Raw genomic sequence first — 16,666 nt, 5'->3', positions numbered from 1 at the left:
GTCTCCTCAGAGCGGCCCGCGCGGCGGGCGGCGCTGTGGCGCTGTGGCGGTGCCGGTGTCGGTGTGGCCGCGTCTCCCCGCCGCCGCCGCCGCCGCTCCGCCGGCCCCTCACCGCCGGGCAAGATGGCTGCCGTCCGCAGGGCCCGCCGCGACTCCCGCTGCGTGGTGCGCTTCTCCGACCGAGAACTCTGCTAAGTGCCCCCCGCGGGGACCCGGCGGGACGAGGGGAAGGGGGCACGGAGCCCCGGCACGGGACGGAGCCGCCCGAGGGCCGGCAGCATGGTGAGAGGGGGCGGCGGGTGGCGGGGGGGGGGGGGGAGCGGGGGCTGCGCCCCGTCAGGCGGCGCCCCTGAGGGGATTTGGGGGCCGGCACCCCGCTCCTGGGGGGCTTGGGGTCTGAGGAGGCTGGGTCAGGGCGGCTCTGCCGGCAGCCCCGCCGGGGCAGTGCACACCCGAGCCCTTTATATCCCTCAGAACTCACCGCCCGGCCAAAACACCGATTTTCTGGCATAATGTCACTCCAAGCACATAGGCGTAACCGTGAGCTACTCCTCGGTTCCCTACAGTTCAGTAAGAGCCTTGGCCATCGGTCGCAGTTTTGCAGTGTCATCCCTGCTTGTTCGCCAATTCCCAGCCCTCTCCGGCCTCGAACTCTTTTTCCTACCTTCATTTTGCTACCCTGCAGTGCCGAGCCCCCTAGGAGGTGGCTGTTGTGCTCGGGGGAGAGCAGCACGCAATTGTTGATTGCAAAACAGTAAAAGCAGAACCACACACATAAGCTGGTGTTTGCATTTGGCAAATGTTTTCCGAAGCTTTGCGAACAGATCGGAACCAAATCGACTCAGCAGACTTCTTTCCGCAGGTCGCAGGCTGGCTCTGGTGCTTGCTGTCTCCCTGTTGACCTTTTGGGTGATTTGCTGCCACTTTTCTCACAGAAAAATCGCTCGAGCTGCTCAGCCTGCGCTGAGGATGGCTCACTTTGTAAGCAGGATAGAGTCGCTGGTAGGTAGGACGGCTGACTTGTAGCACCAGGAAGGCCAATAGCATAGAGACAAACAGCCCTGATTCCTTTAAACTCCTAAGCAGTAACAGTGCAGGATCCTGTGAACCTGAGAAGCTGTAATTGCAGCTGAAGTATGTTTCCAGAATGCAGGGAAGGAGCCAGTTTTTACAAGTCAAAACCTGCCCCGGGTACGATCTCAGGAGCTGCCTGCCAGTGGTGATGCCTACTCTACTGGTGTGTTTATGTGTTTGTACTAGCAAAACCATGGGGATTTCACCGATCAAATAAAGAGCAGAAAGGCTGCTAATAGAGAAAAAATTTCCAGTCCAGTTAGCTGTGCAGCAGCAATGTGAAAGAATTGCATTACAGATAAATTTGGAGGGTAGCTTATGCTGCCACTGCTGCCAGAAGACAAACCTGTCAGATGAGAGACTGCAGAACAGACGTGAACTCTGCACAGAAAAAGTAAAGATGCGAGCCAAACTTTGGTTATAAAGACTTCTGTAATGCTTTTTTTTTTTTGTACAGCTGCTGGGCTTTGGAGTAGGTCTCCGTAGTATGGTGTATTTTTATTTTTTAATTTGAAATTGAGAGCACATTGAAGTTTTAAGGAGCATTGAACAGTGTTTTGGAAGCATGTGGTCCAGAACCATGGCTGACTTTTGACTCGGAAATGAAGAGCAGGTAGGGCAGTTGAAACAAAGGCAAGGGGAAGAAAATGAAGACTCACGAGAAGTTACTGAAACCAAGTTTTTGAGCAGTAGGCAGAATCATAGAGTACCCTGAGTTGGAAGGGAGCAACAAGCTAGACTTGAGCCAACTTTAAAACCTAAATAATTCTGACTCTTATTGGCTTAAAATAACTTATTTGCAGACTTTGTAGTTTAAAGCTTTTAATGGGTGTGCCTTTATGTGCAGGGAGATAATGTGTTGATTTAGTTAGAAATAACTTTACTCGTCTCTGCATTTTGCAGATAAAACCAGGCTTCTTCTGCCCAGCCTGAGAGTTGCCTGGACAAAGCTCAGCTGCAGACCAGAAGCCTTGTGGCTCTGTGCAGGCAGAGGTGGGCCTTGTTTGTGCCAACATCGTGCTGTAAGAACACAGATACAAGACATCTGTGGCAGGGCTCGCTTGTTCCTGCCTGGCTCTGCCCGGCGTAGGTGTAGTCCCCATGTGCTGAAGTACTCTGCTGATAGGTCTGCTGCGACTTGCACAACGTTAACAGCCTGCAACCAAATTCTGGAGTGAAAAAAATGATGTTTCTGAGTTATTTACTCTTTGCTCAAATTTAAGGCTTTGGTATGTTCTGGCTTACCTACTTCCTCCTCTGAGAAATTTAAAATACACAACCTTCAGAATCCGTCTAGAAGCAGACACAGTGTCTATTTTAACCAAGCAATGCTGTTTGCATCATGAATTGTAAAAGATAAATCAACCAGTGTAGTAGTGAAAGCACGTCTACAGATGACAAGCCAGCCCAGTAAGTCTGTGGTAGTTCAGGGAACCAGGGACAAGTGCTACGAGCTGGACTCCAGGGATGTGCTTGTCACCAAGACAAGAGATTAAACTTTTGCCTGTCAGGTTTGCCAGCATTCTGCTTGATTGTGAGCTTCCAGATGCTATATAAATTCTATAAACTTTCTGAATGCAGAAATGCTTTGACATCTGCGCTGATACTGTGCAGGAGATAGGGATTTAATTATGAGAACTCCAAAGACTCTCACTAGTAAGTTTACAGGATGTAATTTTAAGTCTTTGAGGGCTATCTGCAGGAGGAAGGAGGGGGATGCAAAGCTTCTATAAGTGGTGCTGGTAATCTTAATGCCAGGTTTGCCTTCATAATCTCACTTAGTGTGACATACTTGCAGAGCTAGATGTGAATTTCAGCACAGAATCATAGAAAAACTGGGATGCCTCAGAAACAGCAAGAACTTTAAACAGATGTCTCAGTCTTTATTGATTTTTTTCTTTACTGGCATTTTGCTGCTGTTATTGTGGTGGCTTGTCAGTGATTTGGAATTTGTTTTATTTTAGCATAAATTCCATACAGTTGTAATGCATTTTAGCAATGAGAAATTTCCCTTTCTCAGGGAAAGCAGGATTGGGGAAGCTTTTCTTTCTTTTTTTTTTTTTTTTAAGGAGGGGTGTTTTTAAGCTCTGCTCTTAATCTAGCTGTCTAACTGGTATGTTGGGCCTTGTTAAGTTCAGTAAAAGCTTTGTCTTATTTGTTTAACTTATCTCTCAGCAGTATTGTAAATAAAACCAGCCATCAAGCTCTCATGCTAGCTTCTTAACTCCTTTTTCAGTAGGGCAGGTACTTCATATTTTAATATGTAAGTTTTTGAGATTGCCCTTCTTGTCCCATAGTTTCATAAAGTAGCTATTGTTACTCTAAGAACTTGTCTTTTCATGCTTTCCTAAGTATTAAACAAATCCAAACTATTGGTTATCTTTACAATGAGAAGATAGGGGAAATCAGAAGATAATCACTATGAATTACATCTCAGTTTAATGAAGTTTTGGGTCTGTGTTTTGATGTGGATACTGCGTGTTTTTATTTGGGTATCGCGGCAGTGTGCTGGTGTATGTGAGCCTTCAAGTGATACATACCTAGGCTGTGATGGATCGATAGCACTGAAGGGCAAGAAACATCCTCATTGGGTTAATAGGAAAGTGCAAACAATATTGGTTAATTTAAGATTAATTTTTCTTGTCAATTAAGATTGATCAGTGGGAATAGACAGGTAAGATGTGGGAAGAGTGTGGTTTGTTTTTTTTTTTAAATGTGTATCCATGATAATTGTGTGTTACAAAAGTTCTGTGGGGACCTGCACTCTGTAATCACATCTGACTACTCTCTACTAGGCAGAAGCTGAAGAAGATTGTCACTCTGACTTGGTAAGAACTGATGACAATGAAAGATCTGGTGAAGCAAATCTTCAGGTATGTTGTATATGCTAACGTTTTGTTTAATCACTGCTGTGATTTCAGCTGCACTGTTTATACTCATCTAGGTATCACATATTTGTTGCTATGACATGTGCTTAATGTCCCTGCCCCTCCAAAAGTGAAATCTTGCATTGTGTTCCGGATGTTAGTCAGCCATCAGGTATCTGTACAGATGGAAGTTTGTGGCAGATCTGGAATTTCTTTGAAAATCTGTAGAAATCAGACAGCAATTTCTGTATGGGTTAAGCTCAGGCATAATGTGACGCTTTCTGCTGGAGCAAAAGTTGATAAAAGCAGTCTGATAGAACACCATGTTTTCTTGCATTTGCTGTTTTTTTGTGTCAGTGCTCCCTAGCACTCTTGACAACTGCTAGAAACACTTAAAGTGTAACTTCAAAGATGTTGAAAAAAATGCATGGCAAGAGTAACTTGTCTTGTTTCACAAAGCATAATGCTTTCGTTCTTAAAACAGAAAGGAATGTAAGGCCTCAGATGTATTTTATCTAAATGACAGCCTTGATTGTCATAAAGCTTAGTATGCTTATGTACAAAAATGAGCTTTTCTACATTTTCATTTCAAGAATTAACTCATGCTCAAGATAGTTCTGCGTGAATAAGAATGCATGGTATCTCTCAAAAGCATATTTCCTGTGGAGTTTTAGGTCATAACCATGCTACTAAATGCACTTCTTGGAACATCCCAGTTTTTCTTCTGAGGCAGGCAGTCCAGATAAAGGCAATTGTGTTATTGAATGACGTTAAACAAATGCACGTGCACTTTTTAAAAAATTTACTATAAAACAATTGCTAATTCCATGCCTGAACCCACTGAAACCTTTTAAGACTTGGAAGTGCAACGCATAATTTGGAATTCTTTTGTGTGTTAGTACTGTATAATCTCTGCTTAGAAGACGTACTGTCTGAATATGTGATACTAAGTCAGAATTAATCGGATGTTTTAGGCAGAGCTCCAGATGTTCAGAGCTCAGTGGATGTTTGAGCTTGCCCCAGGTGTGAGTTCTAGTGGGTTGGAAACTCCGCCATGCAGAGCATCACCAAGAGGACCTGGAGTGAAGTCTGCAGATACCAGAGGGAAACAGGAGATAGCAAAAGAGGAAAAGGTACAAAAATAAATGTGTGATTCTGTTATTTTCTGTCCCAAGTATAGCATTGAATTTTCTCCTAAGTATTTCAATACTACTTCAATAATCGTGTCTTTTATTTCCTAAGATGGGGCTTAGGCTATTTTTTGGTTCTTTTCCATCTCGCCAGCTCCTTTTGGAATGGGTAGCTATCTGGTTTTGTAAAGCTACAAAGCTTTGCAAAGCATTGTCATAGCTGCAAGTCCAGCTGCTGTTCTAAAGGAGTCCAAGTACTGAAAAGAATTAATTTATATAACCCTGCATAAAGTGGGTCACGGTGAGAGGATTGTGATCCAGTCAGAATAGTTTTGTTAACTTTCTTCACTTCTTACACTTCCAGCACCATGCTGTGATCCAGATCCAGGCTGGTGGGACTTTTTTTTAAACTTGTTTAAATCTTTTTTTAAAGAACTTGGAGAGATTGTTGTTTGGGAATTTCAGTTCTGGCTTGTCGCTTATGAATATGCTCTATCATTTTAAGTATAGAGTTATTTTGTGTTCCTTTGTAGAGTATAGTAGCTAAGATGAAAACTAATTTTAAATCAAATGGCATTGCTCTTGTATTTACAACCAACTTAAGTGTTCTGTGTAATTTATTCTGCAGGCAAAAGAACTTTTCCTGAAGGCGGTAGAAGAAGAACAAAACGGGGCCCTTTATGAAGGTAATAGGAAGTCTGTAGTGAGTGTCTTTGCTGCAGAATAATTTAACCTACTAATTTATGAGTAAGAGTGCATGATGACAGTACAGTGAACTTAAACTGAAGGCTAACAGTAATTTGAGAATTATTTGGATAAGCAAACAACCTTGCTGTAAAAGGAACCGTTATATCACAGATCTAAGCTTGAAAGAATCGAGGAAATGATTTCTAGATTGTGGATAAAACATGAGAGTATTTTGAAATCTAAAAGTATTAGCATTAGCTTAAAGGGAAGAAAAAAAAAAGGCACGCAGAATCAAAAGGAGAAAACAATTATTCTCCACTTCCCACCAGCAAGTGATGCTCAGCCATATCATGAGAAGCAGGGCCTCGATACATGTAGCAGTTGTTTGGGAGGACTGTTCCTACACGTACATCCATATGAGACCTCAGAAGCAAGATCCTACACCAGACAGATAAATTACTGAGCATGTGTTGGGACAGCTGTTTTCAGACCACACTTTTTATCTGCTGACCTGGCCCAGTTCTCCAGAATCCAAGTGACATTTTAAGCCTGCTTCTGATGTCTGCTGATACCTGACGTTTGTGAGGCAGTTATGTGAGGCAGCTTCTTCATGCTCAAGTACAGTACAAGCCTAGCTTGGAGTCTAAATGCTAAAGTTAAGAATGATCTGTTCAGCTGAGGCTGCTGCTACTCCTTATCCTCCCCAGCCACAGGATACTAGCTGTCAGTCAGCAGCACTGACAAGTACTCAAGGGAACACGAACACTTACCCCAAACTCAGGCTTCTCAGACTCATTAGTGTAACAAGTTCTGAGCTCCAAACTCACCAATGGTTTGGTTTGGTTCTTTTTTAAAGGTCCAAACTGATGGAGAATGGCCATCTGGCCTTAGTATCATCACATGGGAGTAATCATGTGGGGATGTAAAGAGGCACATAAACACAGTCTGTTTTAATACTGGTGTTAAGATCACGTGTGCATGTACAATGAACACATTGCCTTCTGAAGGATCCACAGAGTTAACTCAGAAGAAAGCCATGCTGCAGCTTAAGTAACAGTTCTTTCACAGAGGGTGTTTTTCCTTTGCCTCTTTCTCTGCTCAGTGTGTGTAGCATCTTCAGAGTGTTAAAGGCAGAAGTACTTTCTCCTGAGTGCTGGATGAAGCCCCAGCTGTCAGTTCTCTCTCACATCCCATAGTCTTTTGTTTGCTTTTGGAAAAGGCTGCTTTTAAACCAGTCAGGTTCCTCATCCTCAGAGTTTTGAGTGGCTTGCTCCTGTGCCTTCTGTAGCTTCCATGGTAAAATGTATTTCTTTTGGGTCTCTTGCTGACGTTTTTTAAACATAAAACAATATTGTTTGAGATTTCACCTATATAATGTCATGTATGTCTGAATATTTGTCTGTACTACGTTGGGAATTTAAGGTATACCTACATCTTCTTTCAAATTAGGTTTTATGTTAAAATTTAGTTATGTTAAAATTTATTAGGTTTTATGATAAAATTTATGTTAAAATTTTTTTTTTTTTTTGGTTATTTATGACATCAATGCTTAAAAGCTTTATGGCTTGTTGGAAAAACTTTAAGTCCTATGCAACAAACTTAATGAGGACTTACAGCATGTACTGTCAAATTTTGTCCTCCATGACTGATTTTTTTTTTTAGTGGTTAAGGCAAATCTGTAAAGGCTGAAATGTGAGAAATTGTTATTATGGAAGAGTATATGAAGTTTTTAGTTTTGACAGTGTTTGATTTGTCTTTCTTCTGTAATGAATTTATACCTAATCAGTTTAGATTAAGCAGGATTTACTATGTGAAGACATTTTCCGCGTTTTTTAATACTTTTAGTCAAAGTCATCTCTCTGAAAAGAAATGTTTGCTTTGGTAAGCTAATATAGGCATCAGACACATTTAAATATTACACCTTTTGTTTTCAGCCATCAAGTTTTATCGTCTAGCCATGCAGCTTGTACCTGACATAGAGTTTAGGATCACCTATACACGGTCCCCAGATGGTGATGGAGTTGGAAAGAGGTGGTAAGTGTGAAAATTTACTAAGTGCATAGGAGTATTGAAACCTGAGTAAAACAATTTACAGTGTGTCCTGTAGGTACTGGGGCTTTCCATTGTAATCATCAAAATAAAGGAAGGTTTGTTGAGTATAACACCTTGCTATGGTTTTAGTCACGACAGGCCCAAACATAATTCTCCTCTCTATATGTTTTAAAACCCTTTGATAGGTCTGCTAGTTGCTGACTGGGCTCTTTATTCTCAGCTCATTCCATTAAGCTTGTCTGGAGTAGAATTAAATGATACTAAAAAGTGACTGGAAGATCTTTCAGCAACTCTGTATCCCTATACAGGAGAAGGAAAGTATTTTGTGATGAGATGAAGGAGAGTTGTGTGGTTTGTGGTTACTTTGTGCAAGCAAGCATGAGCCTGTTAAAGGATCGTATTGCAACATACAACTTAAATATGATCCAGCAAATTGGTGTAAAGATAAGGACACCTGTTGTTATGTCCAATATCAAAGTTTTGGCATTCTCTCTTTCTAGTGTTGAGGATAACGAAGAGGATGGCAAAATGGCTGATCTCCTGTCAGATTTCCAGCAACAGTTAACTCTTCAGGACTCTTCCGTCAAACTTTGTCAGCCTGAGCTTGATGTTAACCAGACCCATATCTCAGGTATGAGCTAAGGTGGACTTCAGGAGTTCAGAGGAAGAATTTTTATAGATCATGTGTTTCACTTGTCTTTATTAAAACATTTACCTTTTTCATTCTAAAGGTAATTTTAGAGAAAAGTATACAGTATCCCTTTATTTACTTTTATAGTTATATCTACTTTTTCATGGATGGTTTTGCCTTAAACCTACAACCTTTTTAATGTATTTATGTATTTCTAATGTATGTATGTTTTTAATATATTTTTATGGTTTGTGTTGTCTTTATTTTTTGTTTACACATATCTATTACAATTCTTCAGTAAGAGAGTTGTTGTTCTGTGAAGGGATCTGTATTTCTGTGTTTCCTGTTTTTTATCTGATTCTCTATCAGTTATCACTTGTGGGAGTGCAGCAACATTTTTTTTAAGAAGCTTGATTTTACACTAAAAGCCAAAAATCTAGTAAACTGCAATCTTTGCCATGGTATTTACAGGTAGTTACTGTTTAATGTGCCTTTTGTGCCTCAGCTATTTTCTCTTGAATTTCGCTCAAAGCTGTTAGCTGTTACACTGAGGAAAGTCCTTGAGTCTTATGTGGATGTGGTGCTACAGGTCAAGGCGTAGGTCCCAGAAAGCAGCACTTGTTGAAAATTAAATGAAATGCAATCCCTAACAATAGAAGATCAGTAAACAAGATTATTAACAACTGAAACAGAAAACACAGGGAGGCAGAAAGTTATAAGAAGGAAATGAAACCAAAATTCTCAGGACATTCTCACTGAATTTCTAATGCTAGGAAAACTCTCATATGATCTTGTGGAGCTTTGATGAGGATTCTGTCATTATCTACTAGTACATTAGAAGACATTTTTAAACAATGCTCTGTGAAAACGTTTTGTAACATATGATAACACTAACATTTTCCTAACATCACTGGACTTGTACCACGAAATACAGTGATATGACACCAATTTTGTGGTGGATACATTGTTCTTAGATTTTTTTTTTATCCAATATGGAACGTGATCTGATCTTGTCTTGCCAAAGCAGTATGCTTTGAGGTAATGTTACACTTTAGATCAGTTGGAATAAAAAAGCAGCTTTATAGACACTGAATGTAGAATGTAGATGTGGAATTTGGTACCTTACAAGTACTCATATTTGTAGTCTAACACTACATCCTGTTGTTTTAACATAATGCAATTGAGTCTTAACTTTTGATTTTTTTTTTCCATTTTGTTACTTTTTTCTAATATATATTTTAACTTCCTTATTAAAGGAGACTGTTCTTGGTAGCCTCCCTGATATCTGGAAGCAGTGTGGAAAAACAGATTTATTTTTTTTTTTGTGGAAAGTCAGAATGTCTGTAACTGAAATGCAGACAAACTATTGATTTACACATTACACTCTAACAAGAAACTGTTTTCTATTTGCAGCATTGCCTTTGGAAGTACTAATGTACATCTTCCGATGGGTGGTTTCGAGTGACTTGGACCTAAGATCATTAGAGCAATTATCTCTTGTTTGCCGAGGATTTTACATTTGTGCCAGGTATTGTAGATAATTTATCTAGAGTAAAGCTTCTCTCTGCTCTAAGGAAGAAAAAAGGTGTTTTATGCGCAAGCATATATAAACAGTATGTAGAGGTGGATGACAAATTCATAGAACAAAATTGTCAATATTGAAGGGGTCAGGTTTTTTGTTTTCTTTCATTGGTTTGTTTTTCACGCCGGCCCCTAAATCTTACATGTAGGACCATGTCCTTCATTTTCTTCCCATGGCAAGTACTGTGTTATGCTCCTCACAGTTAATCAGCTTTTGAGTATGCCACTGGTTGGTGTGTTAGATGAATAAATTGTAATAAAAGTTGCTGAAAGCATTATTTCTTCTGCCTTGTTTGAAAGTCAGAGTTGCAGGGTCTCCAGAATGTATATTTTGTCATTATCCTCGTGGCCACAGAGAGGAGTGCCAGACTGCTGAAGTGCTCTTCTGTACTTGGCTGAAAATTACATTGTGTTCTTGGGTTTCTTGAGGAAAAGGAAACGGTTTTCAAATGCTCCAGAATTAAGGGAATGAACGATGTTAAATTATGGTACTCTATGAGCCACAGTAACTCAAGAAAGTTTATTTCAGTTGCATTCAAACCAAATTAAAGGCATTTGTTGCTCTGATACATAAAAGATAAATTTTGCAGGAAAGTTTTGAGTTAAAAGTTTTACTTTTTTTCTTATTTTTACTAGAGATCCGGAAATCTGGCACCAAGTCTGTTTGAAAGTGTGGGGCAGGAGTTGCAATAAGCTTGTTCCATATTCTTCTTGGAGGGAAATGTTTTTGGAAAGGCCTCGCGTTCGATTTGATGGTGAGGTGTACTTTGGGAAACAGATTCTTGTTACTGCATGTAACTGTGACAGGAACAATTGGATGGGGTTTATGTTTGACATTCTTAGACCTGATCTTAATTTGTTGGGACCGCCTGGACATGGTCCTGGGCAACCAGCTCCGGGTGGTTCTGCTTGAGCAGAGGGTTTGGAGCAGGTGCCTTCCAGAGCTCCCTTCCAACCTCGACCATTCTGTGATTCTGTGGGCCAAGGATCTGTACGAATATGTACGAAATCCCACTGAAATCTTATGAATCTGTAGAATATCTGTAAAAATAAGGGGAGGGTGTACAGGACAAACAAAAAACTTCCATGTATTTAAGTAACAAAAACTCAAAAGTTTTGGGTTACCATTTTTAATCTTAAGTATTTTATGCATTTCATTTTTGTTCCTATACTTATTTCCTTCATTCCTGTAGGTGTGTACATCAGCAAGACAACGTACATACGCCAAGGAGAACAATCTCTTGATGGTTTCTATAGAGCATGGCACCAAGTGGAATATTACAGGTAGAACTGTAGTACAATGAGTGAGTGAAATGTTTCTCTCTCTTAAGTTCTTTAGATCCAGCCCTTGGTATCTCAAACATTCATCACCCTGTAAAACCCAGTGGAGCTCTTAGTGTGTGCAAGGCTATATATATTTTTTTGAGAACAGGTGTTAAGAAATAGTGCCTGTTACAATAATTAGAGGCGAGCTTAGAAACACATTTCATGTTCAGTTATGTTGTTTCATGTGGATAGAAGTTCAACAGTAATAACACTAATACACAAATTTCATTCCCCAAATCACTTCTGTTTTACATTTCTGATATAATAATAGCTTTTAGCAAAGGGAGAACAAGTGATTATTTGAGAGCTGTTTTTTTTAACTCATTTGTAACCAGTTTTATGTAATTAGGAGGCTGAGCTTTCTCAACTTACCGTAAATACCTTGCTATTGGTTTCTTCGGGCTATTTTACTTTTGTCCTTCATTCTGCTGTTCACTAAGTTTGTTCCACTCCACTGTCTCTTCCGAGGCTGGAAACTTAATAGAAATTGTTGAATCTCATGGCTATTAATAGAGTCTCAAACATCAAGATGGTATCTGGGTAGTGTAAAAATTAATCAGATCCCAGATCCTGAAAAAGACCATATGACATTGTCCATTCCATACTAACACTGTAATTAAGATTTTATTGCATTTCTATCAATGGGTGCTGGGAATGGAGAAAACTTTCTTGAGGTCAGTTTTGACTCCAGGATAGCCTCCTTGCTTTAATGAGAGCTGGTGAAGCTCCCAAATTGCTGTCCTTCTGCATAACTCCTCATAACTTGGTCTTTTAATCTTCAAAACTGCCTTTTGGGTTTTGATCTTTTTTTCTGCTATCTCCTTCTGTGAAACATTCAGTAATTTAAAAAATAAATAAATAATCTAGATTTATATTGTGTAATCTATATTTTTGCAGGTATTTGAGATTCTTTCCAGATGGTCAAGTTATGATGCTAACAACTCCTGAAGATCCTCAATCCATCGTTCCTCGCTTACGGACTAAAAATACAAGGTTAGTGAAAGAAAATATTTAGCTGTAAAATTTCTCTATTGCTTCTCCATGGCAATTTCTACTTAGTTTTGTGTCCAATTCCATATCTGGGCTTAGCAAAATGAGGGTAAAAATGTAATGTTGTTGTACAAAAACTACTGAGAACAACTGCTTTCTCCCCTTTCCTCGACTGTGTTTGTGAAGGACAGTGAAGTTTTTGGTGGGACTTGTATAAATTATTGCCTGATTTCTTTTTGATATTTGTAGGAACTTACTAAAAATACAGAAAATCATTTGGGACTTCACAACAGGCTTAAGCTGTCCACCAGAAACCTGAAAATACTTAGCAGTAGGCTGGACAGGACAGTAACGATAATAAGTTAATCGGTTAATAAGTTAATCGGTAAAATTAAAGCAGCCTTACAAAAATGATTTCTTGATTTCATACTATAAATGAGCCTGGTATTTACCAAATGGAAGTAAAAATAGGTCTCCTGGATTATGATACATAGTTATCTTTTAGTTACTGACATTTGTAGAAAACTCTTTTGGGACAACGAACTTCTTTGCCCTTGACAATATACTTCTCTTAACCTTCCAGAACGGATGCAATCTTACTTGGCCATTATCGTCTTTCCCAGGAAACAGACAATCAAACCAAAGTATTTGCTGTAATAATGAAGAAAAAGGAAGAGGTCGGTAGAACACACAAAATAGAGAAAAGTAATTTAAGGAGAGGGCTTTTTAATAAGTCTCAGACTGAATATTTTAAGGCTCACGAAGATTTGTATTACACCAGAGGATTGAAAAATGAATGTTGAAAAATGTTTAACATAAATACATAAATGTGATGAATTGTCTTTTTTCCTGGAATCTGTAGTAATCCTGATTAAGACATAAATATTTGGTTCACAGTTGAGCAATGGTTCTCCCCTTTAGGCTGAATTGCCATGTGAGGTGCTGTTAGGTAGTTTGTAACAAACAGGAGGGAAGGGTGGAAAGAGGTCATTTTGAGATCAGTTTTTGACCATGCACATAGATGTTGCACAGCATCAAATGAAAAGAAATGAGTTAGTAGTGTTACCTTACTCTACAGCGAGTTTATGTAGTTTGGGTGGTGTCTTCCATTCGTATTTTCCTGTGAAAACTTCTATAATCAACATCTAAATTCAAAACTATTTTCTTTGCACAGAAACCAATTGACTACCACAAATACAGGTACTTCCGTCGTGTTCCTGTACAAGAAACAGATCACAGTTTTCATGTAGGGCTGCAGTTGTGCTCCAGTGGGCGCCAGAGGTTCAACAAACTGGTTTGGATACATCATTCTTGTCACATAACTTACAAGTAAGTAAATGCAGAGTGAGATCAAAGAAGGATACTTAATTGTAGAAACACATGTGACGTGAATTTATCCAGAACTTAGGTTCAGAAAATGTGTAGGCTCTGAGACTGATGAGGCTCTAACAAAATGTCCTGGAAACAGTAGCTGGTCCTGATTTGATGTATTGTAGTGAACTTTAAGAAATCCCAAGATCTGAATAACTTTTTTTAGTGGTATGGTAAGTGCTGAGTAGCTGAGTTGCAGCATTGTAGCCATTTAAAGGATCCATACACAGTGTTCAAATGACTTCAGTGTGATGCCAGTAAAAGTGTGTGGAAAGCCTATATTCATTAAGGTCTATCTCTGTTGTCCTGTGACCGTGCAAGCTGTAAACACCACTATGTGAGGGTCCCTGCACCCACTGTGTGGGCACTCTGGTGCTTGCAGACCACAGAATGCAGCCACGCAAAGTGTTCTGCATGGTGTGACCTAGCCAACATTCACGTGCTTTCAGAACGAGGCGGTGTGAAAGATACATGCATTCCAGCTGTAGTTTGCACGTGTCGTACTGTGGAACTTGAGTGCATAATTGAGGGAGTTAAACGGCAACTTGTGTCTGATTTAACTTCTCTAATGCTCTTTGCAGATCGACTGGTGAGACAGCAGTTACTACTTTTGACATTGACAAGATGTACACCCCTCTGTTCTTTGCACGAGTGAAGAGTTTTACTGCATTCTCAGAAAAGCCGCTCTAAGAAACACCTTTTCCTCTCACAACTCTTGCATGAATAAAAGGTTGTAGCTAATGAGCACTTAAGTTATAAATGTGTATATATTTGGAGCATTTTAAAATTCTGGGGTTGGTAGTTTTTTCTGTTTCTTTTTTCTGAAGGCAGTATGTTCCATTTGATTATGGCTGGGGATTCGTTTTGAGATCAAGCTTAAACACCTTTATGTTGTGACAAGAATTTGATAACAAAGTTTTTATTTTTTTTAAACAGATTTTATAAATCAGTCTGCTTAAAATGTGAGTCTTCATCTGCCCGGACACTGGTTTGTCCAAAAGGAATTGTTATAGGAAAATCTCATTGTCCACAGGACAGTGCTTGTGGTCTCTGGTGAAGGCTTGACATGTGAAGGGGAGAAAGCTGTTTTATATTTGTTAAGCTGTGTGACTTAAAAGAACTTCAAATAAATGTTTTCTTTAAATTAAATTTATTTTGTTTGCCTTCAAGATCTGGCATTATGTTGACATCAACCTTAAGGAAAAAACAATCCAGGGCAAGCAGTCACGAATATAATGTTTAAATGCAGAGGTACATCCCCACCAATGCAGTGATTCCAGCTGGTCTTAAACGTAACTTGAGCTTTACACAAGTTCAGTGGAGCCTGCCTTCTCAACAGGATGGACGTAAAAGGGAGGAGGACGTGGGCAGCGAGCTGTCCTCTTGTACTGTAGGCCGAGCTGGCAGGGTGCGCGGCTCTGCTTGGGAGGTGTCACAGTGCAGTGGTGAAACGCTTGTGTGTGTACTGCTTCTGCGTCGGCAAGGTCTGACTGCACGGGTAAGCAGGCCTCACTTAAACGTGTTTGTAACGTGCTATAACCCTTCATCTAACCTCGCTACAGATGCTGTAAATCCTTTGAGCATTTGTTGTACTAAGATAAATTGTGAGGCTGCTGTAGATGTTCAGGTGCTGTGTACTGCTAATCATGAAGTGTACCTTGAGATTGGTGCAGCTACCGTATGCTGCTTCTCCTGCATATATTGCTTGGGGGTGTAGTGCAGACACTGTAATACAGCTTACCATATGTATCTCGGGTTCTGAAAGAGCTGCAGCTTTTTAGTGTAGTTTTTTAAAGCCATTTTGCATAATTTGCCTTTGAACATCTCATTTCGAAATACGGACCTGGACTTGAGAACTGAAGTCTGAAAGAGCTGCGGAAAGAACTATTCTTGTTCCATAATTTATAAAGTGTATCTTTGCAAGAAGCTACACGATTAAAAATACATCAATAAATCATGATTTTGAACACACAATCCCTTGCAATTTCTTATTTTGCCAAGAAAACATTATTTTCATACAATAAAAGATGATTACTTAGGAGTTACCATGGATGAACTGCGTGTTAGGCAAGACTGACAGAATTAATCTCTTAATGACTTCTTATTATGCCACTTTCAGGTTCTCAGAAAAGCAGAGGAGCTTTCAGGTACATGAGTTCTGGGTAAGGAGCTAGTCTTTTGTAGCTGACTGATGAGACTTCGCCTACAACCCTTTGGCCGATGCCCTTAGGCCCCAGGGCTGCACTTGCACTCTTACTTCATACAACAGAACAAGTGTATTGTACTCTTGTAATTGTTGAAGGGAAACACAATTGCTTAGAACATTGGCTTCATGCTTTGAAGATGAGTAACAAAATATTGCCAAATTTGTAATTGAGAAAAGATGTTAGTTACCTACACTTCTGTTGATGGTGGTATGGATCTGGTTCTGCCTTCATGAGAAACACAGAAAGCTTTTATGACAAGAATCAGAAGGTGGTTCTGATTACTAGTTTTGTCCAGTAACTAAATTCCATGGCGTAGGGCTCCCTTTCAATTCAAAGCCCTTTTCAGACCAAGATTTCTGCTGTTTCTGAGCTTTCTCTTTTCCTGCCTTTGTTGTATGTTTGAAATACACTCTGGGCACAGAGGAGAAACTAGCTAGGGTCCTGTTATAAACTGAGATCTTGGTTCAGCAAAAGTCTTGGCAATTATTTAAGGTATATATTAATTGCTCCTTCACCAAGAAAGTTACATGAGCCTCCTGTGAGATGGAGCTATGACTAATATGTCTGTTCCTCTACGTTTAGCAGTAAGAGAATCGAGCTAGTTTGTCTTTCAAAATGCTTTGCTGTCTGGTCATGTGTGACTATTAAGATTGTAGTTCTTTCAACAAAAAAGGGCAAGTGGTTGTTCTTCCTCTGTTCTATGTAGGAATTTTTAATAGTCCAAGGCTTTAATAGCCAGAGGCTCTATGT

The 16,666-nt window shown here is 39.8% G+C and overlaps 1 protein-coding gene across 1 annotated transcript; it reads left to right on the top strand.

Moving 5' to 3' along the window:
* The first annotated feature begins 26 nt into the window (after nt 1-26).
* On the top strand, nt 27-15,683 carry FBXO9 (F-box protein 9). The gene is made up of 13 exons (XM_068678403.1): nt 27-282; nt 3,870-3,947; nt 4,916-5,074; nt 5,700-5,757; nt 7,693-7,792; nt 8,311-8,441; nt 9,855-9,969; nt 10,659-10,777; nt 11,216-11,306; nt 12,246-12,341; nt 12,922-13,015; nt 13,513-13,667; nt 14,291-15,683. Exons 1-13 carry the CDS (start codon nt 280-282, stop codon nt 14,397-14,399), a joined length of 1,308 nt encoding a protein of 435 aa, XP_068534504.1. The 5' UTR covers nt 27-279; the 3' UTR covers nt 14,400-15,683.
* The last annotated feature ends 983 nt before the right edge of the window (nt 15,684-16,666 follow it).

The sequence above is a fragment of the Anas acuta genome, chromosome 3 (assembly GCF_963932015.1).
Source record: "Anas acuta chromosome 3, bAnaAcu1.1, whole genome shotgun sequence".
Lineage (NCBI taxonomy): Eukaryota > Metazoa > Chordata > Aves > Anseriformes > Anatidae > Anas > Anas acuta.
Note: the sequence above shows the minus strand (reverse complement) of the source record. Positions and strands in the feature narration are given on the sequence as shown.

Coding starts and splice junctions, on each gene's coding strand:
- FBXO9 (XM_068678403.1), top strand. Junction 9,970..10,658: donor GGATTTTACATTTGTGCCAG/GTATTGTAGATA, acceptor TATTTTTACTAG/AGATCCGGAAATCTGGCACC. Junction 13,016..13,512: donor TAATGAAGAAAAAGGAAGAG/GTCGGTAGAACA, acceptor TTCTTTGCACAG/AAACCAATTGACTACCACAA.